General features: G+C 59.8%; 1 protein-coding gene across 2 annotated transcripts; it reads left to right on the forward strand.

The window, feature by feature from the left end:
* The first annotated feature begins 2,847 nt into the window (after positions 1–2,847).
* WDR81 (WD repeat domain 81) lies at positions 2,848–16,729 on the forward strand. Of its 2 annotated transcripts, XM_031003345.3 has the most exons (10): positions 2,848–6,774; positions 8,529–8,636; positions 8,906–9,096; positions 9,219–9,409; positions 10,452–10,617; positions 10,793–10,958; positions 11,668–12,357; positions 13,717–13,862; positions 14,183–14,362; positions 15,510–16,729. In XM_031003345.3, exons 1-10 carry the CDS (start codon positions 3,108–3,110, stop codon positions 15,828–15,830), a joined length of 5,826 nt encoding a protein of 1,941 aa, XP_030859205.2. In that variant the 5' UTR covers positions 2,848–3,107; the 3' UTR covers positions 15,831–16,729. The 2 variants fall into 2 exon arrangements, with proteins under 2 accessions (XP_030859205.2, XP_055223097.2); XM_055367122.2 differs by lacking the exon at positions 8,529–8,636 and having other exon boundaries at positions 2,857–6,774.
* Positions 16,730–17,322: the final 593 nt, after the last annotated feature.

Here is a 17,322-nt window from a genome sequence, read left to right on the forward strand (position 1 = left end):
TAAAAGGGGTGGTGAGGATTACACAAAACAGGGTATGCAAAATGCTTAACAGATGACTAGCTCCTGGTAATGCTCCATACAAGTTAGTTGAAGTTACTACTGCCCAGGGTCATATGACCAAGCACATGAGAGGCTCCAGCTACCCTTCAAGGAAGAGGAGACAGATGAAATCAGATCATGGCTGAGACATTCCTGTTTTCTCTCTCTCTCTCTTTTTTTTTTTTTGAGATGGAGTCTCACTCTGTTGCCCAGGCTGGAGTGCATTGGCGCTATCTTGGCTCACTGCAATCTCTGCCTCCTGGGTCCAAGCGATTCTCCTGCCTCAGCCTCCCAAGTAGCTGGAATTAGAGGCGCCCGCCACCACACCTGGCTAATTTTTGTATTTTAGTAGAGATGGGGTTTCTCCATGTTGGTCAGGCTGGTCTTGAACTCCTGACCTCAGGTGATCTGCCCATCTCGGCCTCCCAAAGTGCTGGGTTACAGGCATGAGCCACCGCACCCGGCCCTCCTATTTTCTCTCCTATCAGGCCTAGTTTTCTTTTCTTTTCTTTTTTTCTTTTTTTTTTTTGAGACGGAGTCTCGCTCTGCCACCCAGGCTGGAGTGCAGTGGTGTGATCTCAGCTCACTGCAACCTCCGCCTCCCAGGTTCAAGCGATTCTCCTGCCTCAGCCTCCTGAGTAGCTGGGATTACAGGCCCCTGCTGCCACACCCGGCTAATTTTTTTGTGTTTTTAGTAGAGACGGAGTTTCCCCAAGTTGGCCAGGCTGGTCTTGAACTCCTGACCTCGTGATCCGCCCACCTCGGCCTCCCAAAGTGCTGGGATTACAGGTGTGAACCACCGTGACCGGCCAAGGCCTAGTTTTCCTAAGTGTCTTTATGGGACCCTCACACCTGTACACCAAACTCCTTCAAGAGGCAAACTCTCTTCTAAGAGGGAGACAAAAGAAACAGGGCCAGTGGTTTCACTGTAGACAATGGTCTATCTGTCCTGCAGATGAGTCAGAACTAAGACCCCTTGAGGAATCATGTTGCTTTGGTGCCGGCTGTCTGGTTTCTATTCCATATCCTGTGCCGCACCCTTCCCCCAGCCACAGTGACATCTGGAGGCTCTGACCACAGCTGGCAGGCTCTGTGGTACCGCAGAGGCCAATCTTCAACAGGAAGTCTTAGGGGAACATTTCTTCCCCCAAAACACCAGGCCTCTGGGCCTGGGCCACTTCTCTCCCTCAGACAGCCCAGGGTTTGGTTTTATTTTAATTTAATTTAATTTTATTTTATTTATTTATTTTTATTTATTTATTTGGTTTTATATTTATTTATTTATTTATTTATTTATTTATTTATTTATTCTTTTTGACGGAGTCTCGCTCTGTTGCCCAGGTTGGAGTACAGTGGCGCCATCTCGGCTCACTGCAAGCTCTGCCTCCTGGGTTCATGCCATTCTCCTGCCTCAGCTTCCCAAGTAGCTGGGACTACAGGCGCCCCCCACCACGGCCAGGTAATTTTTTGTGTTTTTAGTAGAGACGGGGTTTCACCATGTTAGCCAGGATGGTCTCAAACTCCTGACCTCATGATCCGCCTGCCTCGGCCTCCCAAAGTGCTGGGATTACAGGCGTGAGCCACTGCACCCGGCCTATTTATTTATTTTTTGAGACGGAGTTTTGTTCTTGTTGCCCTGGCTGGAGTGCAATGGCGTGATCTCAGCTCACTGCAACCTCTGCCTCTTGAGTTCAAGCGATTCTCCTGCCTCAGCCTCTCGAGTACCTGGGATTACAGACGCCAACCACCACACGCAGCTAATTTTTGTATTTTTAGTAGAGAGGGGTTTCTCCATGTTGGCCAGGCTGGTCTCGAACTCCTAACCTCAGGGGATACGCCCACCTCGGCCTCCCAAAGTGCTGGGATTACAGGCATGAGCCACTGGACCCGGCCAGTTTTGTTTTTTAAAAAGCCGTGAGAGGGCTGTCAGGAGGGAGTGCTCCTGGGCAGAAAGAAGGCTGGCACCAGTTTCTAAGTCTCCATTCCGCCAGGCGGACAAGCCTCTCTGGCGGTTGTTGGTTATCACTTGTAAAATATAAACAGTAATAACTGTCCTCCCTATCTCACAGAGTGTGTTGTGAGGGCCAAATGGAATGTGACTGTTGAAGTAATTAGGAAAATTAAAAAGCTCCTTCCTATGGAAGGTGGCATGGAGGCGCCGGGGGGATTCCATGTCAAAAGTCCCAGTTCTGGCCGGGCGCGGTGGCTCACGCCTGTCATCCCAGCACCTTGGGAGGCCGAGACGGGTGGATCACGAGGCCACGAGTTCGAGATCAGCCTGGCCAACAAGGCGAAACCCCATCTCTACTAAAAAATACAAAAAGTAGCCGGGCGTGGTGGCGCGCTCCTGACGTCCCAGCTACTCAGGAGGCCGAGGCAGGAGAATCACTTGAACCCGAGAGGCAGAGGTTGCGGTGAGCCGAGATCGCGCCACTGCACTCCAGCCTGTTCGACAGAGCAAGACTCCGTCTCAAAAACAGACACAACAGAAGTCCCAGTTCTACCCCTGGTTGTGCGGCCCGCACTTAACCAAGAGGCTGGCATCTCTGGGAACAGCCTCCCGGACCCGCGCGCTGGTGCGTGCTGGAGGGAGTAGGGAGGGGTGGGGCGGTCGGCATCGCCCTCCGCCGGGCCCGGCTGGAGCTGGCTGGAGACCCTTCCAGCCCCGGGAAGAAGCGGAGCCCGGACCGAGCCAGAGCGGAGCAGCGGGAGGGAGGGCGGGGAGGCGGCCGGGCAGGAAGCGGGGTCCCGCCCGGGCCTCTGGAGCCACGTGCGCTTGTTTCCGTGCTGGGGCGATCACGTGACCCGCGTCAGCTGACCCGTCACGGTGGAGCCCGGTGCTCGCGCCCGGCAGCCTCTGCCCCGCCGCGCCCGGAGCTCAGGACCCGCGGAGGGGTAAGCGCGCCCCCCGTCCGCCTCTTCGCCGCCGCCGGCTTCCTGCGGCCGCCTCCGCCCCAGCCCCTGTCCCGCGCCCATCCCAGCCCTGCCGGCCTGGCACCCCGGAAGCCGTCGCCAGCAGGGCCGTGGCTGGGCTCAGCCCCGCGCTGCCCCCGGGCGGCCTGGAGGAGATGGCCCAGGGCAGCGGGGGGCGGGAAGGCGCTCTCAGAACCCCGGCCGGGGGCTGGCATTCCCCGCCAAGCCCAGACATGCAGGAGCTGCTCCGGAGCGTGGAGAGGGACCTGAGCATCGATCCCAGGCAGCTGGCTCCGGCCCCGGGGGGCACCCACGTGGTGGCCCTAGTGCCTGCGCGCTGGCTGGCCAGCCTCCGCGATCGCCGGCTGCCCCTGGGACCCTGTCCCCGCGCAGAGGGCCTGGGAGAAGCGGAAGTCAGGACTCTCCTGCAGCGCTCTGTGCAAAGGCTGCCTGCCGGCTGGACGCGCGTGGAGGTGCATGGGCTGCGGAAGCGGAGACTGTCCTACCCTCTGGGCGGGGGCCTGCCCTTTGAGGACGGGTCCTGCGGCCCTGAGACCCTCACTCGCTTCATGCAGGAGGTTGCCGCCCAGAATTATCGCAACCTGTGGCGCCATGCATACCACACTTACGGCCAGCCGTACAGTCACAGCCCTGCCCCCTCAGCTGTCCCTGCCTTGGACTCAGTACGGCAGGCTCTGCAGAGGGTCTATGGTTGCTCCTTCCTGCCAGTGGGTGAAACTACCCAAAGCCCATCATATGCCAGAGAAGGCCCCTGCCCCGCTCGGGGCAGCCCTGCTTGCCCTAGTCTTTTACGGGCTGAGGCCTTGCTGGAGTCGCCAGAGATGCTGTATGTGGTACACCCTTACGTACAGTTCTCCCTACATGACGTGGTCACCTTCAGCCCTGCCAAGCTGACCAACAGCCAGGCCAAGGTGCTGTTCATTCTCTTCCGCGTGCTGAGGGCTATGGACGCCTGTCACCGCCAGGGGCTGGCGTGTGGGGCCCTGTCTTTGTATCACATCGCGGTGGATGAGAAGCTTTGCAGCGAGCTGCGACTGGACCTGAGTGCTTATGAGAGGCCCGAGGAGGACGAGAATGAGGAGGCCCCTGTGGCAAGGGATGAGGCGGGCATTGTGTCTCAAGAGGAGCAGGGAGGGCAACCTGGGCAACCCACTGGCCAGGAGGAACTTCGGGGCCTCGTGCTGGATTGGGTCCACGGCCGCATCAGCAACTTCCACTACCTCATGCAGCTGAATCGGTTGGCAGGTCGGCGGCAGGGGGACCCCAACTACCACCCCGTGCTGCCCTGGGTGGTGGACTTCACCACCCCCCATGGGCGCTTCCGGGACCTGCGCAAGTCCAAGTTCCGCCTCAACAAGGGGGATAAGCAACTGGACTTCACGTATGAGATGACGCGGCAGGCATTCGTAGCAGGCGGGGCGGGCGGCGGGGAACCCCCTCATGTTCCCCACCACATCTCAGACGTGCTCTCCGACATCACGTACTACGTGTACAAGGCTCGGCGCACGCCTCGGTCGGTGCTCTGCGGACACGTCCGCGCGCAGTGGGAGCCCCATGAGTATCCGGCCAGCATGGAGCGGATGCAGAACTGGACCCCGGATGAGTGCATTCCGGAGTTCTACACCGATCCCTCTATCTTCCGCTCCATCCACCCCGACATGCCTGACCTGGATGTGCCAGCCTGGTGCAGCTCCAGCCAGGAGTTCGTGGCTGCCCACCGAGCCCTGCTGGAGAGCCGCGAGGTGTCCCGGGACCTGCACCATTGGATCGACCTCACGTTTGGCTATAAACTCCAGGGTAAGGAGGCTGTCAAGGAAAAGAATGTGTGTCTGCACCTGGTGGACGCCCACACTCACCTGGCCAGCTACGGGGTGGTGCAGCTCTTCGATCAGCCACACCCCCAGCGCCTGGCTGGGGCTCCTGCCCTTGCCCCCGAGCCTCCCCTCATCCCCAAGCTCTTGGTCCAGACCATCCAGGAGACCACAGGCCGGGAGGACTTCACGGAAAACCCAGGACAGCTTCCAAATGGAGTGGGCCGGCCAGTTTTAGAGGCCACTCCCTGTGAGGCTAGCTGGACCAGAGACAGGCCGGTGGCAGGAGAAGACGACTTGGAACAGGCCACAGAAGCTCTGGATTCCATTTCCCTTGCTGGGAAAGCAGGTGACCAGATGGGCTCCTCCAGTCAAGCGTCCCCTGGCCTTCTCTCTTTCTCAGTGGCCTCAGCCTCCCGTCCAGGCCGCAGGAATAAAGCTGCTGGGGCAGACCCTGGGGAGGGCGAGGAGGGGAGGATTCTTCTTCCCGAGGGCTTCAATCCCGTGCAGGCCCTGGAGGAGCTGGAGAAAACGGGCAACTTCTTGGCCAAAGGCCTAGGGGGCCTTTTGGAGGTGCCTGAGCAGCCCCGGGTCCAGCCGGCTGTGCCACTGCAGTGCCTACTCCACAGGGACATGCAGGCGCTGGGTGTCCTGTTGGCAGAGATGGTGTTTGCCACCAGGGTGCGGACGCTGCAGCCCGATGCACCTTTGTGGGTACGCTTCCAGGCTGTCCGAGGGCTCTGCACGCGCCACCCCAAGGAGGTCCCTGTGTCTTTGCAGCCCGTGCTGGACACACTCCTGCAGCTGAGTGGCCCCGAAGTCCCCATGGGAGCAGAGAGGGGCAAGCTGGACCAACTGTTTGAGTACAGGCCTGTCTCCCAGGGCCTGCCCCCACCCTGCCCAAGCCAGCTTCTCAGCCCCTTCAGCTCCGTGGTTCCCTTCCCGCCCTACTTCCCGGCACTGCACAGATTCATCCTCCTGTACCAGGCAAGGCGCGTGGAGGACGAGGCCCAGGGGCGCGAGCTGGTGTTTGCTCTGTGGCAGCAGCTGGGCGCGGTGCTGAAGGACATCACCCCTGAGGGCCTGGAGATCCTGCTGCCCTTCGTGCTCTCACTCATGTCCGAGGAGCACACAGCTGTGTACACGGCCTGGTATCTGTTTGAGCCTGTTGCCAAGGCACTGGGCCCCAAAAATGCCAATAAGTACCTCCTGAAGCCGCTCATTGGTGCCTACGAGAGCCCCTGCCAGCTACACGGCCGCTTCTACCTGTACACGGACTGCTTTGTGGCCCAGCTGATGGTGCGGCTGGGCCTGCAGGCATTTCTCACTCACCTGCTGCCCCATGTCCTGCAGGTGCTGGCGGGCGCAGAGGCCTCCCAGGAGGAGAGCAAGGACCTGGCAGGGGCTGCTGAGGAGGAGGAGAGCGGACTGCCCGGGGCCAGGCCTGGCTCCTATGCTTTTGGGGAGGAGATTCCCATGGATGGGGAGCCTCCTGCCTCCTCAGGCCTGGGGCTCCCAGACTACACGTCCGGCGTCAGCTTCCACGACCAGGCTGACCTCCCTGAGACAGAGGACTTCCAAGCCGGGCTCTATGTGACTGAGTCTCCCCAGCCCCAGGAGGCTGAGGCTGTGAGCCTGGGCCGGCTGAGTGACAAGAGCAGCACCAGCGAGACCTCCCTGGGTGAGGAGCGGGCTCCAGACGAGGGGGGCGCCCCCGTGGACAAGAGCAGCCTTCGATCAGGTGACAGCAGCCAGGACTTGAAGCAAAGCGAGGGCTCCGAGGAGGAAGAGGAGGAGGAGGACAGCTGCGTGGTGCTAGAGGAGGAGGAGGGGGAGCAGGAGGAGGTCACCGGGGCATCTGAGCTCACTCTGTCTGACACGGTGCTGTCCATGGAGACGGTTGTGGCCGGCGGCAGTGGGGGAGATGGAGAAGAAGAGGGGGAGCCACTGCCTGAGCAGTCAGAAGGCAAAGAACAGAAGATCCTCCTTGGTAAGTTCCCAGGTCTGGGAGGTGTTGGTCAAAAACACTTCCTGCTGGCCGGGCGCGGTGGCTCACGCCTGTATTCCCAGCACTTTGGGAGGCCGAGGCGGGCGGATCACAAGGTCAGGAGATCGAGACCATCCTGATAACCCGGTGAAACCCCGTCTCTACTAAAAATACAAAAAAATAGCCGGGCGTGGTGGCGGGCGCCTGTAGTCCCAGCTACTCGGGAGGCTGAGGCAGGAGAATGGCGTGAATCCGGGAGGCGGAGCTTGCAGTGAGCCCAGATCGCGCCACTGCACTCCAGCCTGGGCGACAGAGCGAGACTCCATCTCAAAAACACAAAAAAACAAAAAAAACAGCTCCTGCTTCTCCCTGCACACTGGCAGAGCACCTACTCTGTACCAAGCAGTGGATCGAGCCAGGACCACCTGCAACACAAATGGAGGCCTGCCTTCACAGAGCTCTCACCCAGCAGACGAGATGCCGCAGTGTAGACAGTCTTAAGCAAGTGTATTATGTTAGTGCGATAAAGAACGTGGCTGCATTCCTAGGAGGGAGTGGAACATGGAGCTTTTCGGCCGGGCGCCGTGGCTCATGCCCCTAATCCCAGCACTTTGGGAGGCCGAGGCAGGAGGATCACTTGAGGTTAGGAGTTCAAGACCAGCCTGGCCAACATGGTGAAACCCCGTCTCTACTAAAAATACAAAAATTAGCCAGGCGTGGTGGCGGGCACCTGTAATCCCAGCTATTCAGGAGGCTGAGGCAGGAGAATTACTTGAACCCAGGAGGTGGAGGTTGCAGTGAGCTGAGATCACACCACTGCACTGCAGCCTGGGCAACAGAGCGGGACTCCGTCTCAAAAAAGAAAAAAAAAAGGTGCTTTTACATCTAGTTTTCAAGGGTCAGAGCAGGCTTCCTTAAAAGCAGAGACAGTTGAGGTTCAAGGAGGAGTAGGAAGAAGGTAGACAAAAATGGGCAAAAAGAAAGTCTGAAGGCTGAGGGAACAGCGTGTGTGAGGCTCTGAGGCTGTCATGTTCCATTAAAGAAGAGAAGCAGGGGACCGGGCGCGGTGGCTCACGCCTGTCATCCCAGCACTTTGGGAGGATGAGGCGGATGGATCACAAGGTCAGGAGATTGAGACCATCCTGGCCAATACGGTGAAACCCCATCTCTACTAAAAATACAAAAACTTAGCTGGGCATGGTGGAGGGTGCCTGTAATCTCAGCTATTCGGAAGGCTGAGGCAGGAGAATCGCTTGAACCCGGAGGTTCAAGGAGGAGAGTCAGGGCGGTGGAAGGTGGAGGTTGCAGTGAACTGAGATTGTGCCATTGCACTCCAGCCTGGGTGACAGAGCGAGACTCTGTCTCAAAAAAAAAAAAAAAAAAAAAGAAGAAGAAGAAGAGAAGCAGGGAAAGGCCATTATGGCGAGACCGAGGGAGTGGAGGAAAGAGAGGCCAGAGGGAAGGTGGCCAGGGCCGGGCCAGGCCTTGTTAAGGAGCTTCAGAAGACCCACGGGCAGGCTAACTTCCTGCAGGTCGTGCCTGTGGAGAGGAACCTGCGGCAGCCAGAGTCCCACAGGCCAGGGCCTGGGCACCTCTGCCGCTGTTACGTGGAGGGGGTGGTGTGGGACAGCCGGCCCGGGCTGGGCTCTTGGCAGAGCTGCAGCCGCAGGTGGTTGAGTGGGGTGCCGTGGGGTGGGGTGGGAGGGGTGATGAGCCCCTGTTATCTGAGGAGCTCAGGGCCTGCTCCCACCCCGCAGATACAGCCTGCAAGATGGTCTGCTGGCTGTCTGCCAAGCTCGGCCCCACAGTGGCCTCTCGCCACGTGGCCCGGAACCTGCTCCGCCTGCTGACGTCTTGTTATGTTGGTAAGGAGGCCTGCGGTCAGTGCTGGAGATGAGGCTTTCTCCCAGGCCCTCTGCCTAGCTTCAGCCCTCTCCGGCGGGGATCCTTCCCACCCCTCCCTCAAACCACCCCCCGGCCAGCTGCTGGGTCCCGGTCTGTAAGTGCCAGCCTTGGGTAGGGCCGGACTGGACCCCCAGCTACAGTGAGCTCAAGCGGCCAGCACAGCCCTGCAGGGCCAGGCTACCCCCGGCCCTCCAGTGGTGACTCAGGGCTGCTGGCCCTTCCGTGGCAGGACCCACTCGGCAGCAGTTCACGGTGAGCAGTGGCGAGAGCCCTCCGCTGAGCGCCGGCAACATCTACCAGAAGAGGCCGGTCCTGGGTGACATCGTGTCAGGGCCCGTGCTCAGCTGCCTCCTCCACATCGCCCGCCTGTATGGGGAGCCTGTCCTCACCTACCAGTACCTGCCCTACATCAGCTACCTGGTCAGTCGCTGGTTTGGCAGTCCCGGGGCTGGGAAGGCTGAGGACCTGAGGGCTGGCCCAGGGTCTCTGGGTGCCAGGGAGTCTGTGGGGCTGCCCGGCCCTCATCTGCTCGGTGGCTCTAGGTGGCCCCAGGGAGTGCCTCAGGCCCCAGCCGACTGAACAGCCGTAAGGAGGCGGGGCTGCTGGCCGCGGTGACGCTGACTCAGAAGATCATCGTGTACCTCTCAGACACCACACTCATGGACATCCTGCCCCGGATCAGCCATGAGGTCCTGCTGCCCGTGCTCAGCTTCCTCACCTCCCTCGTCACGGGGTAGGCCTCTGCCCCAGCTGATGTAGGGGGACCGGCCCAGCGGAGGGGCTGCCCAGGAGGGACTGGGAAGCTCAGGGGAGAGGACGTAACACTGGGCTGGGTGTCAAGAGTCCTGGTTTTGATCCTGGCTGTGTGACCCTGAGCAAACCACACACTTTTCCTGTGCCTCAGTTTCCTCATCTGGTTTGGACCAGTTGGTCTTGGAGCTCTTTCATTTAAAGCTTTTGATATGTCCGGGCGCGGTGGTTCATGCCTGTAATCCCGGCACTTTGAGAGGCTGAGGCGGGAAGATTGCTTGAGCCCGGGAGTTCAAGACCAGCCTGGGCAACAAAATGAGACCTCCTCTCTAAAAATATATATAAAGGCCGAGCGTGGTGTCTCACCCCTGTAATCCCAGCACTTTGGGGGGCCAAGGCGGGTGGATCACGAGGTCAGGAGTTTGAGACCCGCCTGGCCAACATGGTGAAACCCCATCTCTACTAAAAATACAGAATCTTCGCTGGGCATGGCAGCAGGTGCCTGCAATCCCAGGTTCTCGGGAGGCTGAGGCGGGAGAATTGCTTGAACCCAGGAAGCGGAGGTTGCAGTGAGCTGAGATCACGCCATTGTACTGCAGCCTAGGTGACAGAGCAAGACTCTGTCTCAAAAAAAAAAAAAAAGTATATATATATGCTGGGCGCGGTGGCTCATGCCTGTAATCCCAGCACTTTGGGAGGCCAAGGTGTGTGGATCGCTTGAGGTCAGGAGTTCGAGACCAGCCTGGCCAATATGGCAAAACCCCGTCTCTACTAAAAATACAAATGAATTAGCCGGGTGTGGTGGCTCATGCCTGTAGTCCCAGCTACTCGGGAGACTGAGGCAGGAGAATCGCTTGAACCCGGGAGGCAGAGGTTGCAGTGAGCCGAGATCGCACCACTGCACTCCAGCCTGGGTGACAGAGCAAGACTCCCTCTCAATAAAAATAAAAATAAATAAAGCTTTTGCTAGATTCTGGCCAAGTCCTGCAGAACGGGGGGCTGGAGCTCATGAGCTCTGTTTCCAGGTTCCCAAGTGGGGCCCAGGCTCGGACCATCCTGTGTGTGAAAACTATCAGCCTCATCGCCCTCATCTGCCTGCGTATCGGACAGGAGATGGTCCAGCAGCACCTGAGCGAGCCCGTGGCCACCTTCTTCCAGGTCTTCTCTCAGCTGCATGAGCTTCGGCAACAGGTGGGCAGATCTGCTGGGCCAGGGCGGGCTGGGGCGGGGGCTGTGGACCTGGCTGACCCCCTGGGCGTCTTGCTCATAGGATCTGAAGCTGGACTCCGCGGGCTGTGGCGAGGACCAGGGTGGGCCAGGGTGGGAGCTGTGGACCCGGCTGACCCCCTGGGTGTCTTGCGCATAGGATCTGAAGCTGGACCCCGCGGGCCGTGGTGAGGGCCAGCTGCCACAGGTGGTCTTCTCTGATGGGCAGCAGCGGCCCGTGGACCCCGCCCTGCTGGACGAGCTGCAGAAGGTGTTCACCCTGGAGATGGCGTACACAATCTACGTGCCCTTCTCCTGCCTGTTGGGTACTGCCCCGTCATGTTCCCCATCACAGTCTTCGTGGCTGTCTCCTCCCTTGGGAGGCCCCATTCTCTGCCCTTGCCCCAGAGTCAGCAGTGGGTTCTAAGCAGTGGGTTCTAAGAGCCAGCAGGATGGGTGACAGCAAAGGGATTTGGCCTCAGACCCTACCCCCAAGGTGATACACAAACAGGGACTGAGCAGTAGCCAGCAAGAGAGGCCCAGAAGCTGGCCTGTAGTGTCCCTGGGGAAGGCAAGAAAGTCAGGGCGGTGGACTGGTGGTCCGCAGGAGCTGGCGAGAGGGAAGGAGTGGCCTCCTGTTTACGAAGCTTCCCCTCTGGGCCCTGCACGGTGCTGTGCTGATCGTTTCAGCGTGTCATCTCCCTGGAGAGGACAGACAGCCCTGTGGTTACACGTGTTATCATCCTGCCACTGAAATCTAAGCTTTGGGAGGCCAGGGCACCACCTGTCTTGTTCCATATTCTATTCCTAGTGCCCAGCACGGCACGGCACATATAGAAGACGCTCATGTGTACATCACAACGGAATGAATCCACATTTCACTGAGGAGGAAACTGAGGCTCAGAGACAGAGTTACTTGCCCAGAGTTGCAGAGCCAGTTCCTGCCCCATCTTCTGTGGCTCCCGAGTCCTTGGATGGGTGATAGCAGCCGCCTGCCATCTTCCCTGTCTCAGGACCTCTCCCACTTCCATCCAGGTGACATCATCCGGAAAATCATCCCCAACCACGAGCTGGTTGGGGAGCTGGCGGGGCTGTACTTGGAGAGCATCAGCCCGAGCAGTCGCAACCCTGCCAGCGTGGAGCCCACCGTGCCCAGCACCGGCCCCGAGTGGGACCCCCAGGGTGGGGGCTGCCCTCAGGATGACGGCCACTCAGGGACCTTTGGGAGCGTCCTGGTGGGGAACCGCATTCAGATCCCCAATGACTCTCGGCCTGAGAACCCCGGACTGCTGGGCCCCGTCTCGGGGGTGGGTGGCGGGGGCCTGGGCAGCGGGAGCGACGACAACGCCCTGAAGCAGGAGCTGCCGCGGAGCGTACACGGGCTGAGCGGAAACTGGCTGGCATACTGGCAGTACGAGATCGGCGTGAGCCAGCAGGACGCCCACTTTCACTTCCACCAGATCCGCCTGCAGAGCTTCCCGGGCCACTCAGGGGCCGTCAAGTGCGTGGCCCCCCTGAGCAGCGAGGACTTCTTCCTGAGCGGCAGCAAGGATCGTACCGTGCGCCTCTGGCCGCTGTACAACTACGGCGACGGGACCAGCGAGACGGCCCCACGCCTCGTCTACACCCAGCACCGCAAGAGCGTCTTCTTCGTGGGCCAGCTTGAGGCCCTGCAGCACGCGGTGAGCTGTGACGGGGCTGTGCACGTCTGGGACCCCTTCACAGGTGAGCGGGCCCAGGTGAGGCCTGTTCTCTTCCTGCTCCTGCGCCCCACCAGGCCTCCAGGAAGGGGGCCCGAGGGTGGGGCTGTAATGCTGCGGAGTTTGGGGAGACCCAGCGAGGCCGCCTAGGAGAACAGTTAGGGCTTCGAATCTGTTAGACTTGAGTCTGAATTGGCTCCACCGGCTTACTTGCTGAGTGACCTTGAGCAAGTTCCTGCTGCTGGAAGCGTCTGTTTTCCCATCTATAAACTGAGAATCAGAAAAACTGGCTTAGAAGATAACACACAGCCGGGCGCAGTGGCTCACGCCTGTAATCCCAGCACTTTGGGAGGCTGAGGCGGGCGGATCACGAGGTCAGGAGATCGAGATCATCCTGGCTAACATGGTGAAACCCCGTCTCTACTAAAAATACAAAAATTAGCCGGGTGTGGTGGCGGGCGCCTGTAGTCCCAACTACACAGGAGGCTGAAGCAGGAGAATCTCTCAAACTCAGGTGGCAGAGGTTGCCGTGAGCCGAGATCGCGCCACTGCACTCCAGCCCGGGCAACAGAGCGAGACTCTGTCTCAAAAAAAAAAAAAAAAAAGAAGAAGATAACACATGTAGGGTTTTGGCTTCACGTGTAGCAGATATTTGGCCAATGGTTGCTTATTTTTTGGCGTCACCATAGGGAGAAATATGGTTAAAAGGGGGAAAGGGATGGTGTCGGGGAAGACAGAGGGAGGTGGCATTGGGTCAGCAGCACTGTGCAGAGAGAGGAGGTTGCTTTGGGGATGGGAACCTGGCCGGGCCATGGAAGCAGGAAGGTAGGAGAGTCAAGAAACAGCTTTAGGCCGACGCAGTGGCTCACGCCTGTAATCTCAGCACTCTGGGAGGCCAGGAGTTGGAGACCAGACTGGCTGACATGGTGAAACCCCATCTCTACTAAGAATACAAAAAAAGGCCGGATGCGGTGGCTCATGCCTGTAATCCCAGCACTTTGGGAGGCCAAGGTGGGCGGATCATGAGGTCAGGAGATCGAGACCATCCTGGCTAACATGGTGAAACCCCGTCTCTACCAAAAATACAAAAAATTAGCCAGGCGTGGTGGCGGACGCCTGTAGTCCCAGCTATTCGGGAAGCTGAGGCAGGAGAATTGCTTGAACCTGGGAGGCGGAGGTTGCAGTGAGCCGAGATCGCACCACTGCACTCCAGCCTGGGTGACAGAGCGAGACTCTGTCTCAAAAAAAAAGAAACATCTTTAGCATTTTCTAAGGATCCCTGGGGGACGGGAGGCAGGTATGCGGTGAGTTGGGGGATTAGAAGCTCCCAGGGCTCTTCCGTCAGCTGCTGGGACCCCAGATCCACTGTGACTTTCCTTCCCAGGGAAGACCCTTCGCACAGTGGAGCCGCTGGACAGCCGGGTGCCCCTGACTGCGGTGGCTGTCATGCCCGCCCCTCACACCAGCATCACCATGGCCAGCTCTGACTCTACCCTGCGCTTTGTGGACTGCAGGAAGCCTGGTCTGCAGGTCAGGGGGGTCCAGTTCCCTGAGTACTCGCCTGGTTCTCTGGGGACCTGGCAAGGAGGAGAGACTCCCCAGAAACAGAAAGCCAGGATGTTGTTCTGGGGCCCTAGTTAGTTTCTCTTTGGTGCTAGATCACCCCAGCCACACATCCTGCGGGGCAGGACTCTGGCCTGTGATGGGGGTGGGGTTCTGGGCTTTTCATGCCCCCTGATGAGGGTCAGAGGCTCAGGCCTTCCTGCCGTGTGGGCTTGGGTGGTGGGCAGGGCCTTGGGGAGTGTGAGATGGGAAGGTGGTGCCTCAGCTCAGCCGCCCTCTCCCTGCAGCACGAGTTCCGACTGGGCGGTGGGCTGAACCCTGGGCTTGTCCGTGCCCTGGCCGTCAGCCCCAGTGGCCGTAGTGTCGTGGCCGGCTTCTCCTCAGGCTTCATGGTGCTCCTGGACACCCGCACGGGCCTGGTTCTGCGAGGCTGGCCAGCCCACGAGGGGGACATTCTGCAGATCAAGGTGACGGGCCGGGTCCCCCTCCCCTTGCTGCCCGACCCCCGCCCCTGTCCAGCCATCACCCCTGCTTAGGGTCTGCCTGCCCGGGCACAGGCTCGAACTGATCTGTCTTATATACCTGGTCCAGGACTAATTGGGGCAGGGAGGGTAGCCCTCTCGGTCCAACTTGGGAGCCAGTTGCACTGCAGGGGTCTCAGCAGGAGGCAGGCCATGGGGGCGGGAGCCACGGGGCAGTGGGGCGGGAGCTATGGGGCAGGGCTGACCCTGTTGCTCATGACGATGTTCTAATGAGTAACCCTTGTCCATATTTGTCTTGCTTGGAGGATCAGGGGTCAGGCCCTGTCCGTGACCCAGTTCAGGTTAAATAAAGCTCAGCTGGGAGGCTGTTTACTGCCGGTAGACCACTGAGCAGAGTCCATGGCCCTGCCGGGCTGCCCTGGCTGGGGGCAGGAGCACGCCTGGGCATGGGGATCCTGCCCCCCTCTCCTTCCCCTCCCCCTCCCTCCATTCTCAGTCACAGGCCTCAGGGAGCTGCTCAGGGAGGCCCAGGAGGGGAGGAACAGGGCTTCGTGTGGGAGGATTTCTGCAGGCAGCTGCGACTTTCCTCCCCAGCTTGGCTGGAGGCCGGGAGTCTTGCATTGCCCTGCTGACAGCAGGCTGTTGCTGGCTCCCTCCAGAGCCCCAGGGAACCCTCAGCTCGAGGTGCCCCCAAATTCTAACTTTCCAAGAAAGTGTCAGGAGGGCTCTGGGGTCAGCCTGGGTGTTAATCCCAGCTCTGCTGCTTGCTGGCCCCATGACCTTGGTATGGTTACTTCACTTCTCTGAGCCTCGCTTTTCCTGTCTGTGAAATGGGGACAATGGCAGCATCCACCGCATAGGGTTGTTACAAAGGTCAAGGTCGTCACGTGCACGCCTGGCACCATGCCTATGCGTAGTTCTCAAGTTAGAGTGACGACTGGGTTACGGATGCTGAGTGTATTAAAATGAACCAACGTGAATATGGTGTGTGTGGGAGGGTGGCGGCTTGTCACCCACCCAGGACAGCCTGTATCCCTGGAGAGAGACTGCGGAGGGAACTGGGAAGGCCTTGGGGCCCAAGGGTACGCAGAAGGACCCAGGCTCCTGCTGAAGCTCTCCTCTCCCGGGACAGGCGGTGGAGGGCAGCGTCCTGGTCAGCTCCTCCTCTGACCATTCCTTGACTGTCTGGAAGGAGCTGGAGCAGAAGCCCACCCATCACTACAAGTCAGCATCCGACCCCATCCACACCTTTGACCTGTACGGCAGCGAGGTGGTCACTGGCACCGTGTCCAACAAGATTGGCGTCTGCTCCCTGCTTGAGCCACCCTCGCAGGCCACCACGAAGCTCAGCTCTGAGAACTTCCGCGGCACGCTCACCAGCCTGGCCTTGCTGCCCACTAAACGCCACCTCCTGCTGGGCTCAGACAACGGGGTTATCCGCCTCCTGGCATAGACTGAGGCAGGAGCTGGCTGGGCAAGGGTGGGAAGACATCTGCGGGCGCGTGTCCGCTCACCCTGTTCCCTGAGCAGCAGCTCCCTCCAGGGAGGCCCTGGGTCCCACGCCCTGGGTGCCCACATGGCCTGCCAACTAGGGCCTCCAACTGGAGTGGGGGAGTCCTGGCCCCTGAATCACCAGAGCCACCAAGCCTGCCAGAGGGGTCTCATTCATGGCTTGGGGACACAGGGCTCCTAGCAAGCAGGAAGTAAGAGCAGGAGGAAGCGTTGCTACCTTCACTTCTCCCCAGCTCTGCCCTCTGGGTCCACATGAGGACACGGAAGCTCGGGAAGGGGAAGGGAGACTGGCCCTGCCCAGCCGGTCTCTAGCCCCTCAGCCCCCACTGGGCACTCTCTGTCCCATCCCTCTAGGACGGGGAAGCTGGCCTGGTCCAGGGCACTGATGGTGCTTGGATTCCAGCCTAAGGAAGGCTGGCCGTGGTCCAGGAGTTAAGGGCTTGGGTCTGGGGTTTAAGTGGCCACCATCCAGGCCCTGGCCAGTGTGGGACCGGGAGGGGAAGGAAGAAAGAGGCTAGGAGCAGGGGGGAGAAGGTGTACTTGGCCAGTGGCGCCTGCCAGGAGTGAGTCCATGCGTTGTCTGCCCACCCCTACCACAGTGTTTGTGCCTTCAGCTGAGGGGGCAGCCTCTGGGCCCTGAACCCCTGCTGGGGCTCCACGACCCTGAGAGAAGGGGTGAGAAGAATCATCTCTGCACCTCGGGTCTCTGCCAGAGGAAGACTTAAGCATCCCTGCAGCCTCACATTCTAGACAGAGATGAGGTCCAGGGGTTGGCCCCTGCTGCCTCCTCACGATTTGCAATAGATGTAAATAGGACCAATAAATCCTTTCGAAGAGCCATGGGGTGAACTGAGGCTTGTCTTTTTTTTTTTTTCAATAGAGATGGAGTCTGACTATGTTGCCCAAGCTGGTCTCCAACTCCTGGGCTCAAGCGATCCTCCTGCCTCGGCCTCCCAAAGTGTTGGGATTACAGGCGTGAGCCACCGCGCCCAGCCTGAGGCTTATCTTGCTGGTGGTGTTAGGGTGGGGAAAGTTGAGACCCAGCAGTTTCCAGGACAGTGAGGGTGGGAAGGGGCCTGATGGAGGGAGTGAGGAGCAGGCATGAGGGTGGGAAGCAGCCTGGTGCAGGGAGTGAGGAGCAGGTGTCAGGGTGGGAAGCAGCCTGGTGCAGGGAGTGAGGAGCAGGACAGTGAGGGTGGGAGGCGGCCTGGTGCAGGGAGTGAGGAGCAGGACAGTGAGGGTGGGAGGCGGCCTGATGCAGGGAGTGAGGAGCAGGACAGTGAGGGTGGGAGGCGGCCTGATGCAGGGAGTGAGGAGCAGGACAGTGAGGGTGGAAAGGAGCCTGATGCAGGAAGTGAGGAGCAGGACAGTGAGGGTGGGAGGCGGCCTGGTGCAGGGAGTGAGGAGCAGGACAGTGAGGGTGGGAGGCGGCC

This window comes from Gorilla gorilla, chromosome 19, assembly GCF_029281585.2.
Source record: "Gorilla gorilla gorilla isolate KB3781 chromosome 19, NHGRI_mGorGor1-v2.1_pri, whole genome shotgun sequence".
Taxonomy (NCBI): Eukaryota; Metazoa; Chordata; class Mammalia; order Primates; family Hominidae; genus Gorilla; species Gorilla gorilla.